At 41.3% G+C, this 18,771-nt stretch overlaps 1 protein-coding gene across 5 annotated transcripts in view; it reads left to right on the top strand.

The window, feature by feature from the left end:
* Positions 1-2,783: 2,783 nt before the first annotated feature.
* ARMC8 (armadillo repeat containing 8) overlaps positions 2,784-18,771 on the top strand; it is a 114,392-nt gene continuing 98,404 nt past the window's right edge. For 2 of the 5 annotated variants that reach the window (XM_032144252.2, XM_032144251.2), the window contains exons 1-2: positions 3,019-3,082; positions 3,934-4,009. Coding sequence is in view for 3 of the 5 variants with exons in the window: in XM_032144251.2 (XP_032000142.1) it covers positions 4,007-4,009 (3 nt within the window). In the remaining 2 variants the exon portion in view is untranslated. Of the gene's footprint in view, positions 3,083-3,933; positions 4,010-18,771 lie in introns of all 5 variants that reach the window. The other 3 variants (XM_032144250.2, XM_032144254.2, XM_032144253.2) reach the window with 3 other exon arrangements.

The raw sequence follows: 18,771 nt of genomic DNA, 5'->3' as shown, positions 1-18,771 counted from the left end.
TTTCCCCCCACAACCTCCACTTCCCAGGTTCAAGCAATTCTCCTGTCTCAGCCTCCTGAGTAGCTGGAACTACAAGTGCATGCCACTATGCAAGGCTAATTTTTGTATTTTTAGTAGAGATGGGGTTTCACCATATTGGGCAGGCTGGTCTTGAACTCCTGACCTCAGAAGATCCATCCGCCTCAGCCTCCCAAAGTGTTATGATTACAGGTGCGAGCCACTGCGCCCACCCTTAACTGTTTTGTTATCGTCACATGGAGGGCTGAATCGAAAATTCCTTTTATCTTCCAATTTCTACTCATTACTTAAGAATGTACCTAAAGTTATTTATCAGCAAAATTTGAACTGGGAGCAAGATTCCTGATCTCCAGACTTAGGAGTTGGCTATTCAATGCTTTCTTCCTGTAAAATACCTATGTCAGTCTTCTGGATATAAAACAGGAAAGCCTGGGTAACAGACGTAGGTGTGAGATGTCTTGAGTCACATTTCTAGCTCCTCCCCGCTCTGATTTCAGCCACAGCAGCAGTGACAGTTCTGTGCAAGCTCAGATTTATGCTGCCTATATCCCACCCTAAGATGAAACCTGCAGACTCTGCTTTTTTGTATCAGGTTAAAGAAGCCCGTTCTGTTCTGGGTGCAAATATAATCCAGGAGAGCAGGGAGTTAATAGCCCTAGGGAAATCCTCAACCAGTACAGATGGTATTGGTGGATGAATGCTGTAGCTTCAAGATGGACAATCCACAGAGGTATTCTGTATGTTTTTCAGAAGTGATTGAGGAATAAACAGTGGCATCAATAATGGATAATTATCTTGAATATTTATTCTTTCTTTTTTCACTCTCCCTGACCTATCAATTTTGTTCCCTGAAAGCACTTCCTAAATAAACTACGTGCACACAAATCTTCGTCCCAGGCTCAAACTAAGCCAAAAATTCGTTCAACAAACATTTACTAAGTGACTGTGCTAGGCACTGAGATAGACAACCTAGAAGATAAAACTCCCAGTGCCTGTCTTGAAGTGTATAGTGAGACACACACGGAAACAATTAATAACAACAAAACCACCCTACAATTAAAGTGAAGTATGAAAGCACGGGGGAAAGGGTATCTAACCCATGCCTGGGGGAGACGATTCCTGGAGGACGTATTGCTTGAGCTAATGGATGGAGTGTGGATCAAATACAGTTATAAAGACTCTATATGCTATGTATTAGGGTTATGCTCTGCCCCATTGCAGTATGCAGTACATGATGTGATTTTAGGTGGTCCATGGATGGACATTTAAACTTTTTTTTTTTTTTTGAGACGGAGTCTCGCTCTGTCGCCCAGGCTGGAGTGCAGTGGCGCAATCTCGGCTCACTGCAAGCTCCGCCTCCCGGGTTCACGCCATTCTCCTGCCTCAGCCTCTCCGAGTAGCTGGGACTACAGGCGCCCGCCACCACGCCCGGCTAATTTTTTGTATTTTTTAGTAGACACGGGGTTTCACCGTGGTCTCGATCTCCTGACCTCGTGATCCACCTGCCTCGGCCTCCCAAAGTGCTGGGATTACAAGCGTGAGCCACCGCGCCCGGCCAAGCCTAAAATTTTTAATGAGTTGAAATTGGCTTTAAATAAAAATATTGAATGAATAATAATACCTAGGTGCAGATTGGCAAAGATTGTGTAGGTGGTGTACAGATTACCCAAGTTTCGGAAATAGTATTATAGCAGAAGGACTACCTAAAATAAAATTCCTGCCTTCCAGGAATTCAACAGTTTGTTAAGGAACACAGACCCATAAGCAGGGGTGGTAAATGCTACACTAAATTTGGAAACCAAGTACGGGAGGAAGACAGGAAAACAGTGAGGAGCAGAGTGCGGGAGAGGCTACCAGCTACAAGAACAGTTGGAAGGCTATTGCTGTAGTCCAGGGGGTTACAAGAACCTGAATTAGGGTGTGGCTATAGAAATGGGAGGAATACAAGTAATGTTAACAGGCCAATTACAACCACACTGTGAAAACCTTACTGGTTGCAAGCAGTACGAAGGTGAAACTTATCCAACCAAGTCAAGGGCAGTGTTGCACACACACACACAAAGTAGTAGGACAGCTGAATTAATCAACTATAATTAAAAGCATACTTTTATTTGGCTTCGGTTATGAGAGTGTTTTAGTGTGAAATATTTAGATATTTGCCCCCATTTTCCCCACTTGACTCAGAAGCTAGAGAAATGTTAACACATATTGTATAACGCTTTCTATGTTCTAGGTTTTTTCAGAGCGCTTCACGTTTGTTGACTCCTCTATCCTCATTAACCTTTATTTTACAGATGAGGAAACTCAAACAGAAGGTTAGATAACTTGCTCAGGGTAAAGCAGCTGATAAGTCAAGTAGCTAGGAAGAAACCCAAGCATTCTCGCTATTCTTAACACTACACCAGAATAAACGCGGCCGGCACACAACGCTAAGGCAAGTCACATTTCTGTATTGCATCGTGAAACAATCCCTCTTACGGTTGGCAAAGGTTCTGGGATCGCAATTTCCCCACCTATAAGATGGAGATAACGACGCCGGGAGTTTGGTGCAGAGAGAGAGAATGAATATGAAAGTGAACTTCAAACTATGTATGTGGCTCCACGTACTACTTTTTCCAAATATGAATACGGGAACCCATAAACTGCAACTTATCAGTCCCTAAAGCTTGTAGCGTCAGGGCGAGACTTCGCCTCTGGGGCCCCGCCCACCGCGAGCGGCAGGTGGGGCCCGCAGATCTTCTTTGCGCATGCGGAAACTGCTGCCCGCTCCCACCTCTAACCCAGGCTCAGAGTAGCTGCTGTTTCCGAGAAAACGATTCGTAGGACAGCCCCTGACGCGATTCCCTTTTGCCCTTCTTTCTGCGGGCCTTTCCGGTACTTGAGCGGTGTCCAGAGCGTGGCCGGTTCTCGTCTGTCTGGCTGCCTTTAGGGAGAGGTGCCTAGCGTTGGCCAATAGTTGGCTGTCGAAAGTGCCGGCCCCCGCGCCGGCGCCTGCAGCAGCCGGGTGGGAAGGCTCAAGATGGCGTGCCTGTTGGAGACCCCAATCCGCATGAGCGTCCTTTCGGTGAGTGACCCGCCGCGGCCGCCCGCCCGCCCGCCCTCCAGGGAGCCCCATCCCGGTCTCCACCATTCCCCCAAGCGTGGTGTGCCTCCTGGGCACCACCCCCTGGGGCGGCCCCCGGCTCAGTCTTGGGCCAGGGAGTGAGCGAGGGTGGACAGGCGGGATAGACGGGCAGAGGGTACCCCGGCCGAGCCAAAGACGTTTCCAACTCCGGGAGCTCCCGCCGGTGCGGGTTCCCAGGATGGCGTCTGGCAGGCGGGGTGGCTGGGCTTACAGACAACTGGCTGGGCGGTGCGGCTTGGACTTTGCCAAGCATTTCACTGAGCCTTCCTTTTAGCGATGCCGCTTCCCGGGGGCCGAGCGCTCTGCCTTATGAAGCGCTGCGCTTGCAGCCGGCCTGGGAACGAGCGCCCACTCAGCTCTCCCGGGCTTTGGCAAGAAGAGGTGCAGGCTCCTTGGCCCCCATTTCCTCAGAGCTGCCAGGCCAAGTCTGTGCGGCTTCTATCGCGTCCCAGCACCTGGGCACCGGCTGAAGCTGTTTGCTTTTTGGCAATGATGATTCGTATCAGCTGCAACTCTTCCTAGTGTGTGTGGTTATTTAAGCCCCTTTCCTCCTTTCTGCTCAGAGGTCGCGGCTCTGAGTCAGAGGAACTCTATGTTCCCTGTGCCTGGTATTCCGTTTTTCTTTAAGGGGAGTCAAACATTGAAGGGGGGAAAAGAGGGTGAGATTTCCCCATTGTTGAAAGAAGGGAACGTATTGACATGCCAGGAAGTAAAACCTGTTTTTTTTTAAAAGAAGTTTTTTTTAAAGAAAAAGACGACTTTCACCTTTCACTATGTTGCTCTTGAACCAGGACCAGGAATGAAAGTTACTGGGAGATAACTTCGAAGGATTTTGCAACAAATTCGAGCTGTCCGACTCTGAGAATGGTCAGTTTACCAATGGTTCATTTGCTATTGTTGGAAACAAGCAGGCAAATACTGATTGACCATCTTTTAGACTTGTGGAAGCCGGTCTGATACTGAGAGGGTAGTTGGATTATAAATGACTTGTCGGGTTCCTAGAGTCTTGTAACTACAACCGGTTTCTTTTCTCTTCTCTGACTTGTCCCACAAACAAACTCACCTATCTGAAAGCACCTAGGACATTTGCTTATGATTCAGGGTTAGAGCAGTGTGGCAGACCTCAACCTTGAAAAGGCTTAAGTTGTCAGTACAATAATTTTGTGAGGCTGTCAATAGATTTTTCCCCTGATCCATTTTAGCAGTCATTTTTTCTTATTTTTAAACTGCAACTAAGGAAATACTGTTTACCTAAGTATTAGATCAGATTAGCCTGTTACTCCATCACTGACTGTAATACCCAGGAATATTCTGTGGAAGTGCAGGCCAATGACTTTTACCTCATTATGTTTAAAAAAAAATAGTATGTGTCTTGGCTGTTCTCAGTTCCCCTTTAATTATTCATTTGGATTTCATTTATCCTTCAGTTCACCTGAAGCTTACTTTTTGGATGTTGTCAACTTGTATAATGCATATGATTGAAAGTTTTCATTTGTTTCACTTCCTTGGTAAATAATCTTTTCTGCTTATTTTATTCAAAAACTTCTTGAAGAGTATTTTCTATTAATACTTCTGTTTAGGATTTGCCTTTAGCCCTAGTCTCATTAGGGGCTTTTTTTTTTTCTTTAATTAAAAAAAAAAAAAGATTTCCATAATCCCAAAGTCTGGTCTATCAGATCTTCACTCCTAGAGCCTTGGGAAGTAGGAGCTTTTGGATAAATGATTTAAAATGTTTCAATTCACTGATTTTACTAATTTAAAGTGAAACCTGTACCTTTCAAAGTACTACCCAGAGCACCATGTTTTGAAATGCAAACTAGAACAGGAAACATTCATCAGAAATTATCTCGAATGGTTGATTCCTTTAATAAGGTACAATGTACCAGTTATGTACAAGCTCTGTATTGTATATGTTAGAGAATGCAAGGATGAAATCAGAAATGCGTTTCAGGAGCTCATAGTGTGGGTGACGCTATAATTTGATAAACATAATTTCAGCAAGGAGGCATTCAAGTTGTTTTAAAGGATTTCCATTTGAGTTTCTTTATACCTTCTCCTTGGGAGATCTCATTGATTTTCCTGTAACCTTAACTGATCAGTTCTGACATCTACATTGCCAACCTTGACTTTCTTCTACATCTAGTCTTATGTCTTAAATTGTGTGGATGACACCCATCGCTTCCAATAAAGCACATTCCTTCTCCTAAGGGGATTTAGTTATGAGTTTCCAATTTCTGTTAATGGCATTATCTTTCACTGATAAGTCACTGTTGAACCTCCTGAATAATCTCTGATTCTTCCTCCTTTCATCCCCCTATATCTACCAGTTGTTAAGCTCTGTTGCTTCTTTATTCTTAGTATTTCTCATATCTTTCTGTTCCCATGACCACCCTCATTCAGGACTTTGTTGTTTTGTGCCTGCACTACCACAGCGTCCTTTTAATTATTTTTACTGTCTCTAATGTCTTACACTCTCAGTGCAAGTCCGTGTCTACTTTAATTTTCCTAAAGAACTCTTTGTACAGCTGCTCCTCGGTTTCTTTTCTTGATTGAGTTTGTTTTGCCCAAAGGCCCAAGTTTATATTCAGCTTCAGAGTTGAGATTCTTTATTTTCTTCTTTATCTTTTTTTTTTTTTTTTTTCCGAGATGGAGTTTTGCTCTTGTTGCCCAGACTGGAGTGCAGTGGCGCAATCTTGGCTCACTGCAACCACCGCCTCCTGGGTTCAAGCAATTCTCCTGCCTCAGTCTCCTGAGTAGCTGGGATTACAGGCATCCGCCACCATGCCCGGCTAATTTTTTTGTATTTTTAGTAGAGACGGGGTTTCACCATGTTGGCCAGGCTGGTCTCAAACTCCAGACCTCAAGTGATCCACCCACCTTGGCCTCCCAAAGTGCTGGGATTACAGGCGTGAGCCACCACACCTGGCCGAGATTCTTTATCTTCTACATGAGCCTTCTATCCTGTGTAAACTGGCTTTCTCAGGTTAGAGTGATACAGGATTCTTCCAAACTCCAGTAAATCTTATTCTTCTTACTCATTTGTACATATGAATCTTAGCTTTGTATATATATATTCTGTACATCTACTTTGAGCTTCTGCCATTTGCTAGGCAAGCATGATGTTGAGTTTGGGAATACAGCCATAAGCTACACAGACCTCTGTCCTTTTGGAAATGTTAGCCTAGTGGGAAAAATAGATATCAAATAATCACACAGTTTGTGAATGGTGATTAGTATTATGAATGAAGTATATAGGGTGCTGTTCAAAATATGTCATAGAGGAAACTGATCTAATATGGAGGGCAATAGGAAGAACTAGGGAAGGTTTCCCTGAAGAGGTGACGCTGAGCTGAGAGTTCAAGGATAAGTAAGAACTAACTAGAAAAAGTGACAGAAGAAGAGCATACAAGGCAAAGGGAACTGCTTTTGCAGAGGTCTTTAATAATGCTCTGTCTTGTCGTTTTAGAGAGTAAATTAATTCAGAAGTAACACTTTGTCTTGCAAATCCTAGGTACTCAGTAAATGTTTGACTGAACTATCTATTTCGGAGGGTTGGACAAACTCTCCAGCCCTCTTTCTAGACTGCACTATGACCACCCCATCCCTCTTTGGTTTGCATTTAACATTACAACATCACCCTTTTCAACAAATTCATAAATTTCTCCCATATTTTCTATACTTTTGAATTATGTTGATTGCATTTTTAAAAACATTTATTTTGAAATAATTATAGATTCACAGGAAGTTGCAAAGATAGTACAGACAGTTCCCTGTGTACACTTCACCCAGTTTCCCTCATAGGTTACATCTTATATAGTTACATTACAATATCAAAACAAGGAAATTGATCTTGGTATAAGTATGTATCTATTTCTATATCATTTTATCACGTGTGTATTTATGTAACCATTACCACCACTGTCAAGATACAGAACTATTTCCTCACCACAAAGATCTCCCTCATATTTCCTCTTTATAGCCCCATCTACCCAGCCTCTCCCCGCAACAGGTATCCCTAACCCCTGGCAACCACTAATCTGTTCTCCATCTCTATAATGTCATTTTCTATAATGTCATATGAATGGAATCATACAGTGTGTGACTTTTTGAGGTTGTTTTTTGTCACTCAGCATAATACTTTTGAGATCTATCCATGTTGTTGCATGTAGCAGTAGTTCCTTTTTATTGCTAAGTAGTATTTCATGGTGTGGATGTACCACAGCTTGTTCAACCATTCAGCTCTTGGGCGTTTTGGTTGCTTCTAGTTTCTGGCTATTATAACGTAATATGAACAATCATGTACAGGTTTGTAAGGACATAACTTTTCGTATCTCTGAGCTAAATGCCCAGGAATGCAATTGCAGGATCATATGGTAAATGTATGTTTAATTTTAAAATAAACTGACAAACTTTTCCAGAGTGGCTGTACTATTTTACATTTCTACCAGTAATATATGAGACATTGTTTCTCTGTATCCTCACCACCATTTGATACTGTTATTTTTTTATTTTAGCTGTTTTAGTAGATGTGTAGTAATATCTCATGGTCTTAATTTGCATTTCCCTAATGATTAATAATGTTGAGAATATTGTTATTATTTATTTATCCTTTTTTTTTTTTTTTTTTTTTTTTGAGACGGAGTCTCTCTCTGTTGCCCAGGCAGGAGTGCAGTGGTGCGATCTCAGCTCACTGCAAGCTCCGCCTCCTGGGTTCATGCCATTCTCCTGCCTCAGCTTCCTGAGTAGCTGGGACTACAGGCGCCTGCCACCACGCCTAGCTAATTTTTTGTATTTTTAGTAGAGACGGAGTTTCACTGTGTTAGCCAGGATAGTCTCGATCTCCTGACCTCGTGATCTACCTGTCTCGGCCTCCCAGAGTGCTGGTATTACAGGCTTATTTATCCTTCTGAGACAGTCTTGCACTGTCACCTAGGCCAGAGTGCTATGGCGTGATCTCAGTTCACTGCAACCTCTGTCTCCTGGGCTCAAGCGATCCTTCTGCCTCAGCCTCCCAAGTAGCTGGGACTACAGGTGTGTGCCACCATGCCTGGCCATGTAGAGACGGGTTTCACCATGTTTCTCAGGCTGGTCTCAAACTCCTAAGTGTAAGCCATACTCCCACCTCAGCCTTTCAAAGTGTCGGGATTACAGGTGCGAGCCACTGCACCTGGCCTGAAAATCTTTGCTTATTTGCCATCCATGTTTTCTCTTTGGTGAAATATTTCTTCATGTCCTTTTGCCCACTTTCTAATTGGAGTGTTTGTTTCTTTACTGTGGTGTTTTAAAAGCTCTTTATAGGTTTTATTTTTATTTTATTTTATTTTTGAGATGCGTTTTGCTCTTGTTGGCAAGGCTGGAGTGCAATGGCCTGGTCTCAACTTACTGCAGCCTCTGCCTCCCAGGTTCAAGCGATTCTCCTGTCTCAGCCTCCCAGGTAGCTGGGATTACAGATGCCTGCCACCACAGCTGGCTAATTTTTGTATTTTTAGTAGAGATGGCGTTTCACCACGTTAGTCAGGCTGGTCTCGAACTCCTGACCTTAGGCAGTCTGCCCATCTCGGCCTCCCAAAGTGCTGGGATTACAGGTGTGAGCCACCGCGCTGGCTTATTTTATTTTTTGAGACAGAGTTTTGCTCTGTCATCTGGGCTGGAGTGCAGTGGTGTGATCTCAGCTCACTGCAACCTCTGCTTCCCAGGCTCAGGAGATTCTCGGGCCTCTGCCTCCCAAGTAGCTGAGATTACAGGCGTGCACCACCGTGCCCAGCTAATTTTTTGTGTGTATTTTTAGTAAAGATGGGGTTTCGCCTTGTTGACCAGGCTGGTCTCAATCTCCTGGCCTCAGATGATCTGCCATCTGGCCTCCCAAAGTGTTGAGATTATAGGCGTGAGCCACCGTGCCCAGCCAAAGCTCTTTATATGTTTTAAATCTGAACCCTTTGTAAGATAGGTATTTGCAAATATTTTCTCCTAATCTGTAACTTGCCTTTTCATCCTCTTAACCACAGTTTAAGATGAACCTTGATCTCATACCTTATACAGAAAGTAACTCAAAATAGATCATAGATTTTATCATAAAATAAAACTTTTAGAATAAAACAGGAGAAAATCTGCAGAACCTTAGGCTTGGTGAAGAACTTTTAGACATAACACCAAATGCATTACTTATTAAAAAGTTGATAAATTGGACTTTACCAAAATGAAAACTTACGCTCTGTGAAAGGCCCTGTTAAAAGGATGGTTGCATTTAATTTTGGTCACTTTGTAATGGTAAAGAAGTAGGGTAACAAATTGTCTTTGAATCACTCTGTAGGCTATCATAAACAGCTGAGGCACTTGTTGATTTTTAATTGTCTTCTTTACAGTCCTTTCCCAGCGCCATTGTCTTTTTTTTGAGATGGAGTCTTGCCCTGTCACCCTGGCTGGAGTGCAGTGGCGCAATCTCAGCTCACTGCAACCTCCGCCTCCTGGGTTCACGCCATTCTCCTGCCTCAGCCTCCCGAGTAGCTGGGACTACAGGCGCCCACTGCCACACCCGGCTAATTTTTTGTATTTTTTAGTAGAGACAGAGTTTCACCATGTTAGCCAGTATGGTCTCGATCTCCTGACCTCGTGATCTGCCCGCCTCGGCCTCCCAAAATGCTGGGATTACAGGCGTGAGCCACTGCACCCGGTTTTTTTTTTTGAGACGGAGTCTTGCTCTGTCGCCCAGGCTGGAGTGCAGTGGCGCGATCTCGGGTCACTGCAACCTCCGCTTCCCAGGTTCACGCCATTCTCCTGCCTCAGCCTCCTGAGTAGCTGGGACTACAGGTACTCGCCACCACACCCAGCTAATTTTTTTGTATTTTTAGTAGAGAAGGGGTTTCACCATGTTAGCCAGGATGGTCTCAATCTCCTGACCTTGTGATCTGCCCACCTTGGCCTCCCAAAGTGCTGGGATTACAGGCGTGAGCCACCACGCCCGGCTGCCATTATGTTTGTTTTTTTTTTTTTGACAAGCAGCTGTTAGAACTGTATAGGGTATTCCAAATCTGGATATTCCTTCATTTTGTTCTGTTCTCTACAGTTGTAAGCCTATTGTTGGCCTTGCCTATAGCTACTTAATGATTTATTCTCTTACATCCATAACTGGCAATAATTAGGAAAAAAAAATTGCTGTGAAGTTGAACCCACTATCCTGTAAACATCAATTTGGCCTCCCTAGGTTTTTAGTAATAAATGCAAAATAAAATCTGTACAGCACATTTTAAAGTTTGCCATTAGTTTACAAAGCACTAAAAAGTACAGGGTATGTCAGTAGGTGGTCCTAAAATAAATTCATCAGTAAATCACGAGGTGCAGTGGCTCACACCTGTAATCCCAGCAGTTTGGGAGGCTTGGGCAGGCGGATCACCCGAGATCAGGAGTTCGAGACCAGCCTGACCAACATGGTGAAACCCCGTCTCTACTAAAAAATACAAAAAAAATTAGCCAGGCATGGTGGCAGACACCTGTAATCTAGTTACTTGGGAGGCTGAGGCAGGATAATCACTTGAAACCGACTGGGTGGTGGAGGTTGCAGTGAGTCGAGATTGTGCCATTGCACTCCAGTCTGGGTGACAAGAGCGAAATTGTCTCAAAAAAATAAAAATAAATTCATCAATGAATCAATGGGAACTTTCTAATCTTTAGTGGCAGTGTGTGAAAAATGAGAGGTGCTCATTGTATGTTTCTGGACATCTTGCTGTGTATTTAAGGAAAGACTAAGATAGCGCATGTTCAGGAAGTCTTATAAACTCTGTAAAGAATCAGAAATACATTTATGTAGGGTCTTCAGATTTTAGTTTTGAGACCTAGCCTTATCACCTCCTATTTTCGCTAAATTTTAAAATACTTACTGTCAGCAGACAGGAATGTCAGTGATTCTGACTTGTATGTTTTTCAATTCTGATTTGGCATTTGTTTTTGCAGTACCATCTGTCCTGTTGACTTCTGGGTAAAGAGATGGTATTACATGGAAAAAAAACAAAGCTCCTATTATCTTCTAGAAATTGGAGAGCAGCTGCCTTCACTGAACAGTAGTGCTATGATCCCTGGGACTGTTGAGATAGAAATTAAAGGTATTCCAAATAAGAGCAGTTTTACAGAAATAGTCCCCCACCCCACCACTTGTCATTTTGTTGAAAAAAAAAAAAAAAAAAAAAACTGTTTTGACCATATTCCCTAATTTCAGAGGAACAAAGAGTTACATTTTCCACTATATTCATAATGTCGATATTAGAGGAAAGAGGAATGATGAGACAGTGTAAGGCTTTATATTAAAAATAAAAAGTTGTGGTCCAATGGGAAGTTTTCAGCCTATAAGATGTATTAATATTGAGAGGTCTTTACCACCTGGAAAGTGATTATTGAACACATGCTTTTTTTGCCTTAGGGGTGTTTTTAAGAATTTCTTAGGCTTTCAGAAAGCTAATGGTGATTGATGGCATAAGGGAGACTAAGGAAAAGGAAAGAGTCATGATGATCATTACGATAAAGCATGATTCACAGGATTTATGCGTTTTTGGCCAGGTGGTATGATCTTCTGAGATGGTGAGAATTAGGAGAGGAATATGTTAGGGGAGTAAGTAGGAAAATGAGTTTCATTTTGGACATGCCAAATTTGTAGTCAGTTGGATATAAAGGTTGAGTGCCTAAATCTGGGGTAATGATCATTATTTTGGCATCATCAGTGTATTGATCTTTGGTTCTTAGCTGTTTAAGGATGCGAATCTCGATACCTGCTTTCCCAGGAGAACATGCATATGCCTAAATAGTTGCATAATTTCTAGAGGTTGCTGGATTCCCTGAAACCCAGAAGTCACTCCAGAATTAACTTCTTCACTTGTCCCAGTGTGAGTCAAGAAAACGTAGCAAAAGCCAGGCACGGTGATTCACGCCTGTAATCCCAGCACTTTGGGAGACTGAGGCAGGTGGATCACCTGAGGTCAGGAGTTCGAGACCAGCCTAACATGGTGAAACTCTGTTTCTACTAAAAATACAAAAAATTAGCCAGGTGTGGTAGCGCACACCTGTAATCCCAGCTACTTGGGAGGCTGAGGCAGGAGAATTGCTTGAACCCTGGAGGCGGAGGTTGCAGTGAGCTGAGATCACACCATTGCACTCCAGCTTGGGCAACAAGAGTGAAACTCCGTCTCAAAAAAAAAAAAAAAATTTAAAGTTATTTAAAATCATTTTGGAATGGTAAAGATTGTAGCAATAAGGTATTAAAACTCATGTGAGCTATTATGTATGAGAATTGTTTCTGAAGAGCTACAATTTTTTACCCAGAGTATGCCAGTAATCTCCCAGAAGGTGTACTTTGTCCACAGAAAGGGCTTTGTGTAGCAGGCCTGGGATGCAAAGCTAGGTTATCTGGAGATCCAAACAAACTACAAAGTAAGGTGATTGTGGGTCTGGACACAGGCAAAGTGGAATAGACAGATTCGAAGTGGCCTGTGATATTGCTGTGATTGTCACAGGCCACAGTGTGGATGACAGGTCAGGTCTGAGAGATCTTGAGTGGTACTGTAATAGGAAAGTGAATGCACCAGCTGCTGCAAGTGATGGGCTGAGTCTGAGGCAAGCACCATGGATAGCTCCAAGGCAAGGCTATTACTGCCTCTAAGAATCTGAAGCAAATAAAGCCCTTTTTATCAGGAAGGCACCTGGCCTGTCTGAACAATACTACTTCGAAGGTGTGCCATGAAAGATGGTGCCCAGGATCTCTAAGTAATTACATGACAGCAATTTTGAATAATAATTTCAACTATTCTTATGGGCCAGGACAACACCTCATCCTCTGAATAGCCTCACTTTGTTGTTATGTCAGGATTGAGAAGTTGGCATTTAAATACATCCTAGTGGACTTCATTGGTCATCTTACCACTTTGGGAGGTATATAAATGAACTTCAGCCAATCCAGAGGATATCTCAGTCTTTGTAAAACTCTTGATCATTTTTGTAACTTTGCATGTGCTTTCCAGAGATAGTTCTTGCTCCCTTGGACTTTCAGATTATTCTGTCTCACACCCTGGGTTCTTATCTCATTTACTGTACCCAGAGGTATCTTTTATTGACCGTTAGTTTAGGCAGTCTCATCTACAGCGAAGAGTAAATGAATTGAATTTAATAGTGAGAAGAAACCTTAAAGATCTTCTAGAGTTCAGATAGCTGTTTATGATTTGTACCATACTTTAAAAGGGAAAACATCGTAGTACTTGATTAGAAGCATGAATGCAAAATTACTTTCAGTCCTGTGACCACCAAGCATTTTATGGCAATATTTAATAGTTTACAAGGGCAATAAGAATGCATTATCACATTAAAAACTCACTACAGAGCCAGATGTGGTGTCGTACACCTGTAGTCCCAGCTCCTCAGGAGGCTGAGGCTGGAGGATCGCTTGAGTCTGTGAGTTTGAGATTTGAGACCAGCCTACGCAGCACAGCAAAACCCTGTCTCTGGGGGGCAAAAGCCAAACAAAAAAAACTCCAGAAAAAGTAAAGGCTGCTCTTCATATCCCTTTTAATCTAACTGTGCCCTGGCTTTTCTTTTATGAAAAATGAAAATCCCTCTTTGTTCCAGTATAAAATCATGGGATCTTTTCTTGGAAGAAACCTGCAGATAATCTTTAGTTCATTCTTGTCATTTTTTTATTGAGGAAAACTGAAAACCAGAGAGGCTGGCTTGCCCACTGTAATATAAAGTATCAGAGTCAGATCTCCAGACTCCCACCTTTTATAAACAAAATTGTGTGTATAGCCTTATATTGTATATTTATTATTACTATTTTTTTTTCTTTTTGAGACAGATTCTCACTCTTATCACCCAGGCTAGAGTGCAGTGGCGCAATCTTGGCTCACTGCAACCTCCACCTCCCGGGTTCAAGTGATTCTCCTGCCTCAGCCTCCTGAGTAGCTGGGACTACAGGCACGTGCCACCACACCCGGCTGATTTTTTGTATTTTTAGTAGAGACGGGGTTTCACTGTGTCAGCCAGGATGGTCTGTATCTCCTGACCTTGTGATTCCCCTGCTTCGGCCTCCCAAAGTGCTGGGATTACAGGCATGAGCCACTGCGCCTGGCCATATAGCCTTATATTTTATTAGAGTTTTATTTTCAGATTTGATAAGCACTGATTAATTTACTATTTATTTTTAATGACATGTGAAGTCTAGTTTTTGGTCTTTACTGAGAAGTCAGGTTTACCTCTTATGCTATACAAGTATATTAAATTTAAAAATTATATATTTTAGTGTTTTTGTGATTGTATTTGTGAAATTAAAGTAGATTCCATTCTAGGAATCTCAGTTGCCATAGTATGTTACATTCTGCACTGATGAGGCCCAGATGCATTGTGAAGTAACATTTTAGAAACTTTCCGAAATTACTAGAGGCTACAGAAGTACAGAGCTTTGATTAATCTTGGGAGGGAGGATGCAGTGAAACTTGACATACCAAAAAGTGAATAAGGATAAAATTGGTTGCAAAAATAGTACACAAGGGGTCTAAAAGGAATTGAATGTTTTAAATCTCATCAAGTCCTAACGGGGCTAGAAGTTTACCAGAATACAAAGAGCAGAACAAAATAAAACCAAAAAAGCCTACCTCAAAATCTTAGGTTTTGGATAGTATTTGGGAACTTTCTTCTAATTTTTTTCTCCTTTTGGAGAAAGTTGGAATGTAGGAATTTTGGAATACCTAAGAAGGACATGATAGCTGTCTCCAAGTAAAAGGTCTGTCTTTGTGGATAGTGTTATCCTTTTTTGTTCCAAGTAGAGGCAGATTTTTTTCCCTCAAAATTAGGAAAGAATTGCCTAACAATTAGTTTTGTCTAATAGTGAAATTAACTCTGGCAGTGAAATAGTACACATCGCCAGAACTCTTCAGGCAGCAGTTAGGCAGTTGTATTTAATGTTTTTTGTCTTTCATGATTTCATGAGAACGCAACCAGAACGAAGGGGAAGATGTGATTTGAAATTAAAGCACAATTTAGTAAAATGCTGCTTTTAAAGTATTGGTGTCTGATATTCTGGATTGTGGTAGTCCTAATCTCTCTAGGGACAAGTACAAATACATTGTCACTGGGCTTTAAAATTAATAATTGAGAATTTGTGCTTGATCTGAGCAGTGTACTTGTTTGGCATTTTAGTAAATTGTCACAGTGACAAAAGGAAGTATTTTTTGAACTGAGGGTTTTGGAGGTATCAGAAAATCAAATTTTGGTTTCACATTGTTTTAGGGATAGAAAGAGGTTCTGGGGCTCCCAGTTGACCGGAAGATTGAGTTGTTTCAGTTTGTGGTTTCCCAACCCTATCAGACTCACACACTCTGCTTATGATAGATATTTTGTGGCACTTTTTTGGCTATCTTGTAGTGGCATTCATAGATAAGTTAACTGTTCTCACATGTAACTTTTAAAAAGTTGATATAATGCCCCAGCTGTAATAAAGGAGAGAGACATGAAGCTAATTTATAACATCATTTAAACCTGTAAATACTCAGTTCCTACTATACCAGAAGTAATTAAGTAACAGTATATTTGTAAATATACATAGTTTTGTTGTAAATGTGACAGTTACACTGCAGACTGATATAGATATGTTGTAATGTTTACTTAAATACAATAAATGATATTTTTATGTGACTTTCTGAAATGAATGACTTTTGGTAAAGTTCCTACCAGGACAAAATACCACGTTTTCTTTATTCACGAGTTACATTCTTGGAAAATCGATTGTATATTAAAATGGTACAAAACATATTTTGTGTTTCTATGTAAAATGGAATTAGACTCTAGGTTTTTTGCCTACATGACTGGATAGTGGAAAGTTGGGGGATGTGTGCCTACTGTCTCAGGTCATCTAGCATCTTTAGTCCTTGCCCACTAGATATCAGTAGCATTTGCTGTCATTGTGACAGCCAAAATCATGTTTCAGACTTACAAAATGGATCCTGATTGGAATTGCTGAGAGCATGGGGCTTTCTGAGTGATGTGTGTGTCTTAGCATACACCCTTCCCTTTTCTCACCTCCACTTCCATCTCCCCTTCAGTGTGTGACAGTGTATAGTATAAGCACTTGGAAACAAAATGTGCTATTAAACATTTTTTCCATGCTGTGTCTAGCCCTTAATATATGATGTCACTTATTTATTGTGTTTATTGCTTTTTCTCTTTCTCCCTTTGTTGAAATGTACACCCTTCAGTGGGCTTTTTTTTCTTTTTTTTGAGATGGAGTCTCCCTCTGTTACCCAGGCTGAAGTGCAGTGGCGTGATCTCGGCTCATTGTAGCCTCTGCCTTCTGGGTTCAAACGATCCTCCTGCCTCAGCTTCTCCAGTAGCTGGGATTATACGTGCATGCCACCATGCCCGACTAATTTTGTATTTTTGGTAGAGACTGGGTTTCACCATCTTGGGCCAGGCTGGTCTTGAACTCCTGACCTCAGGTGATCCACCCACCTTGGCCTCCCAAAGTGCTGGGATTACAGGCGTGAGCCATGCCTGGCCTTTTTTTTTTTTTTTAATGTTAGTTGCCTACAATAGTGCCTGCATAGCTGTTTAAATATTTCTTGACCAACTCAGTTAAAAAATACACTTCAGCATTGTTTTGTGTTCTCAACTGTATACTACATCATCATAATACTAAATTACATTTTCTTTCTCAAACACCTTTTTGCTTTACAGCTCTTGCGTATGTTGTGCTCTCTACCTAGAGTCCTTGTCTTCTCCCCCTCCCTTTTTTTTTTTTTCTGAGACAGAGTCTTGCTCTGTCGCCAGGCTGGAGTGCAGTGGTGCACTCTTGGCTCACAGCAACCTCTGCCTCCCGGGTTCAAGCGATTCTCCTGCCTCAGCCGCCCAATTAGCTAGCATTACAGGCACACGCCACCACACCCGGCTGATTTTTGTATTTTTAGTAGAGACGGTGTTTCGCCATGTTGGTCAGGTTGGTCTTGAACTCCTTACCTCACTATCTGCCCGCCTTGGTCTCCCAAAGTTCTGGGATTACAGGCGTGAGCCACTGCACCCGACCTTACCCCTCTCTTTTTCACCTGGCAGATTAATATTAGTCTTTCAGATTACTCATCCTTACTTCTTAGAGATTATTTTCCATCTTGTCCCTAACTTCAATGGTATCTTCAATTTTCTTTTTACATTGTGTTCACTTTTATGATTACACTAAATCACTTTAGTATGGTTACACTTGTAACTTGCTTGTTTACATGGTGTTTCCTTTCTGTGCTATGAAACCCTGAGGGTAAGGAACTCCGTTTACATCCAGAACCTGGCATAATTCCTGGTAAATTAGTGATACAATTTGAATTTCATTTAAAATTGAACTTTTGTAGAGTTGAAACATCCTATTTTTGTGTTTGTTTCTTTCATCTCTCCCCAAACCAGGATTTTCTCTCACAATGCTGAATTATGAACAGTTTTATTTTGAAGTTCCTAGTAGTTTGTGGACTAATTGACATGTTAAATTTTAATTAGCAGCCACTGGTTTGAACATTCATTTCGTCTGGGTCAGAATACCTCACTGGGAATTGTAATGCTATTTTAATTTCTAAAGAGCAAATGAATTAAATGAATAAGTAGATATGAAAATGAACTAGAACATACTAAACAAGTATATTTGGTTTTTGCTGAGTATTTAGCTTAGTTTGAGAGTAAGCTGTTATTAGTTGAGGCTGGGTATTTTTGAATAATTTAGCTTTAACCATGGATGTGAATAAGAGGACCGTTAGTACACTTGTCAAAGCAAATTACCCTCTTTGTACAGAAATAGAATGACTCTGAAAATCGGTATTTCAGGATACTTTTACAGTTTAAAAGGGATTTTCTGTGTGATTTGAGGCACACTCTGAGACGTGATAACATCACCATTTTATAATTGAAGAAACAGTCTCAAATTTTACCTTTTTCCAAAGTTGCATAGCTAGTAAGTGGTAAAACTAAAATTCATACCTAAGTCTTCAAATGCCAAATTACTTGTTCTTTCTACTACATGATGTCTGAGTATGTTAGAAATAAAGAACACTATATTTTAATAAAATATACACAGAGCAAGACTTTATTGAAATAAGTTTGGTATTTTCCTATTAGCCTTCAGATTTTTATTCTTCATTGTCTAATAAACTAATGGTTTTACCCTAAAACTTGAGTTGAACACTTATTTTTCCTATTTTTTGAGTTAAATCCTATTCATGACAGGCCTGGGGTTTAAACCCTACCTGAATGAATATTTTTCAAAAGGCAATGGTTTAAATTCACCATAGCCCTGGGTAGTTTATTCAGAGGGACAATCAGAGCCTGTTCTAGTTTGCCTTTTTAGGACATCTGACTAGTTTCCTGAGCTATCTGTAAGTTTTTCCGCGTTTCTTTTGCACTATTAAAGACAAACAAAAGGTGGGATTGATTATACAGCTTAATTTGTCTCCAACAATATTATTTTATGCATATTATTCTGTGACAGTTATTAATGATGCCCTCTTTCACTCTTAAAATTATCCTGATTTGGATGATAAATTCAAAGGCCTCTAAGTTATCTATTGCTGTGTAACAAATTGCCCCAAAACTTAGTTGCTTAAATCATTTATTATCTCAGCTTCTGTAGG

This window comes from Hylobates moloch, unplaced genomic scaffold (genome assembly GCF_009828535.3).
Source record: "Hylobates moloch isolate HMO894 unplaced genomic scaffold, HMol_V3 SCAFFOLD_22, whole genome shotgun sequence".
NCBI classification, from domain to species: Eukaryota; Metazoa; Chordata; class Mammalia; order Primates; family Hylobatidae; genus Hylobates; species Hylobates moloch.
The sequence above is the reverse complement of the archived record's forward strand: the minus strand, read 5'-3'. Positions and strand labels throughout refer to the sequence as shown.